Below are 3,286 nucleotides of genomic sequence, written 5' to 3' on the forward strand. Positions count from 1 at the left end.
CGATTAGGCTCGAGTGCCTTGCCTGGTCTAATCATCAATCACCAGTCAGGACATCGAACAAAGAACAGTACAGCACAGGAACAGGCCCTTCGGCCCACAATGTCCGTACCGTACATGATGCCATTAAATTAATCTCCTCTGCCTGCACATGATCCATATTCCTCCATTCCCCGAATAGCCATGTGCCGATCTAAAAGCCTCTTAAATGCCACTATCGTATCAGCCTCGACCACCACTCCTAGCAAAGTGTTCCAAGCAGTCACCACCCTCTATATAAAAAAAACCTGCCCCACACATCTCCTTTAAACTTTGCCCTTTTCACCTTAAAGTTATGCCCCCTCGTCCTTGACATTTCTACCCTGGGGAAAAGGGTCTGAATGTGTACCTTATCTAGGCTTCTCATAATTTTATTTGTGTCTATCAAGTCTTCCCTCAACCTCTGATGCTCCAGAGAAAACAATCCAGGTTTGTCCAATCTCTCCTTGTACTCGCCTTTATCTCCTTCAATACTTTCTAATCCAGGCAGCGTTCTGGAAAACCTCCTCTGCACCCTTTCCAAAACCTCCGCATCCTTCCTGTATTGGGAACTTGAGATGTTAGGCATGGATAAATGTCTAAAATAGATAGTCTGGGACCACAAAGGCAAAGAAAACCAACTCTTGAGGAAAGTAGACAAAAGGAAACTCAGCGGGTGAGGCAGCACCTATGGAGCGAAGGAATAGGTGACGTTTCGGGTCGAGACTCTTCTTCAGACTGATGTGGGGGTGGGGGGGGCGGGAAGAAGAAAGGAAGAGGCGGAGACAGTAGGCTGTGGGAGAGCTGGGAAGGGGAGGGGAAGGAGGGAGAAAGCAAGGACTACCTGAAATTGGAGAAGTCAATGTTCATACCGCTGGGGTGTAAACTACCCAAGCGAAATATAAGGTGCTGCTCCTCCTATTTGCTGTGGGACTCACTCTGGCCATGGAGGAGGCCCAGGACAGAAAGGTCGGATTCAAAATGGGAGGGGGAGTTGAAGTGCTGAGCCACCGGGAGATCATGTTGGTTAATGCAAACCGAGCGGAGGTGTTGGGCGAAGCGATCGCCAAGCCTGTGCTTGGTCTCACCAAGTAGGGGATAGAGTCCTTACAGGAAGCAGGGTGGGAAGAAGTGTAATCCAGATAGCCATGGGAGCCAGTGGGTTTGTAGTAGATGTCAGTCAGTAGTCTGTTACCTGCGATGGAGATTGGTCCTAGAAACGGTAGGGAGCTGTCGGAAATGGTCCAGATGAATTTGAGTGCCGGATGCAGGTTGGTGGTGAAATGGATGATTGGACTCCCCTGCTCCCAATTCCTCCATCTACGCCGCATCTGTACCCAGGATGAGGTGTTCCAAACCAGGCCATTGGAGATGTCCTCATTCTTTAGGGAACGGGGGTTTCCCTCTTCGAGTATAGGTGAGGCTCTCACCAGGATCTCCTCCATATCTCATAGCTCCACTCTCACTCCCCATCCCCCCACTCGTAACAAGGGCAGAGTCCCCCTTGTCCTCAGCTTCCACCCCATCAGCCGTCACATATAACAGGTAATCCTCCAACATTTTTGCCACCCCCAACGGGATCCCACCACTGGCCACATCTTCCCATCTCCTCCCCTTTCAGCTTTCCGCAGAGACTGCTCCCTCCGTAACTCCCTGGTCAATTCGTCCCTTCCCACCCAAACCACCCCTTCCCCTGGTACTTTCCCATGCAACCGCAGGAAATGCTACACTTGTCACTTCACCTCCCCCCTCGACTCCATCCAAGGACCCAAGCAGTCGTTCCAGGTGAGGCAGAGGTTCACCTGCACCTCCTCCTCCAACCACATCTTTTGCATCTGCTGTTCTAGGTGTCAACTGCACTACATCGGTGAGACCAAGTAGAGGCTTGGCGATCGCTTCGCCCAACACCTCCGTTCAGTTTGCATTAACCAACGTGATCTCACGGTGGCTCAGCACTTCAACTTTCCGCCTCTTCCTTTCTTCTTCCCGCCCTCCCCCACCCCCTACATCAGTCTGAAGAAGGGTCTCGACCCGAAACATCACCTATTCCTTCGCTCCATAGATGCTGCCTCACCCGCCTTGTCTACCCACATTACTCCAGCATTGTCTACCTTCGATTTTTCCAGCATCTGCAGTTCTTTCTTAAACTCTTGAGGAAAGATCAGCACGTTGTTTCAAAATATAAATGATTTTTCAGCAATCAAAGGTATTAATTTTGATTTTATTTCTTCAGAAAAGTCCACTGCTGAATCAAGTTTTAAGGCAAGAAGACATGAAGTGATGATCCTTTTAAACCCTGTCCCACCTCTCAATATTCCTGATATGAAAATAAACATTTTAAGACTGAACCATCTTTTTCTGTGGGTCGAATAAGTATCTCTTAAAGGCTAAGGTGATGGTTGCAGGCTGTGCGTCAATCTTCTCTTCGTCCGTTCTCGCACCCTCGCCCTTTGCGGCCTTGGATTTTTTCTTGCTGGTCAGTGCGAGCTGTTGTTTGGTCTCCGGACTAAGCCCATCTGTAGAAAAAGGGCAGCCATTGTCAAGGTCATAGAGTCATAGAGTCATAGAGTCGCGACAAACAGGCCCTTCGGCCCACCGCATCCATGCCGCCCCTTGTACCGATCTACGCTAACACTATTTACCTACATCAAGGTCCCGGTCTTCTAAACCTCGGTCGTTGCATTGATTCTTTTACATATTGTGAAATAATTGCTTCCACCTCCCCTTATAGCAACTTATATCCATGTGCCTATCTAAAAGCCTTTTAAACGCCGCTATCGTATTTGCCATCCACCACCCCTAGCAGCGCGTTCCAGGCACTCACCTCTCTCTGTGTAAAACAACTAATTTTTATTAGATTTACAATGTGAATTTCTCTTTAAGGTTTGCATAGTTGCACAATTGGTAGAGCTGCTGCCTCAGAGCGCTGGACACCAGGATTCGGTCCTAACCTTGGGTGCTGACTGTGTGGAGTTTGCACATTCTCGCTGTGGCCAAGTGGGTTTCCTTCAATTGCTCCGGTTTCGTCCCACATCTCAAAGACGTGCGGGTTTGTAGTTAATTGTCCTCTGTAAAACTGTGCTTTGTGTGTAGGGTGTGGGAGAACATAGAAGTAGTGTGAGCAGGTTATCAATGGTGAGCATGGACTCAGAGGGCTGAAGGGCCTATTTCCACGCTATGTTTCTAAACTAACTGAACTGAACATCCTCCTTATATCTACCCTTATAAACAGAATAAGGAACAGGCCCTTCAGCCCGCCGAGTCTACGCCG

The 3,286-nt window shown here is 48.9% G+C and overlaps 1 protein-coding gene across 2 annotated transcripts in view; it reads right to left on the reverse strand.

Moving 5' to 3' along the window:
* Positions 1–2,217: 2,217 nt before the first annotated feature.
* eefsec (eukaryotic elongation factor, selenocysteine-tRNA specific) overlaps positions 2,218–3,286 on the reverse strand; it is a 268,852-nt gene continuing 267,783 nt past the window's right edge. For both annotated transcript variants that reach the window (XM_033036975.1, XM_033036976.1), the window contains exon 7: positions 2,218–2,531. In XM_033036975.1, the coding sequence (XP_032892866.1) occupies positions 2,353–2,531 (179 nt within the window). In that variant the 3' untranslated portion in view covers positions 2,218–2,352. The remainder of the gene's footprint in view (positions 2,532–3,286) is intronic.

Source organism: Amblyraja radiata, chromosome 18 (genome assembly GCF_010909765.2).
Source record: "Amblyraja radiata isolate CabotCenter1 chromosome 18, sAmbRad1.1.pri, whole genome shotgun sequence".
Classification (NCBI taxonomy): Eukaryota; Metazoa; Chordata; class Chondrichthyes; order Rajiformes; family Rajidae; genus Amblyraja; species Amblyraja radiata.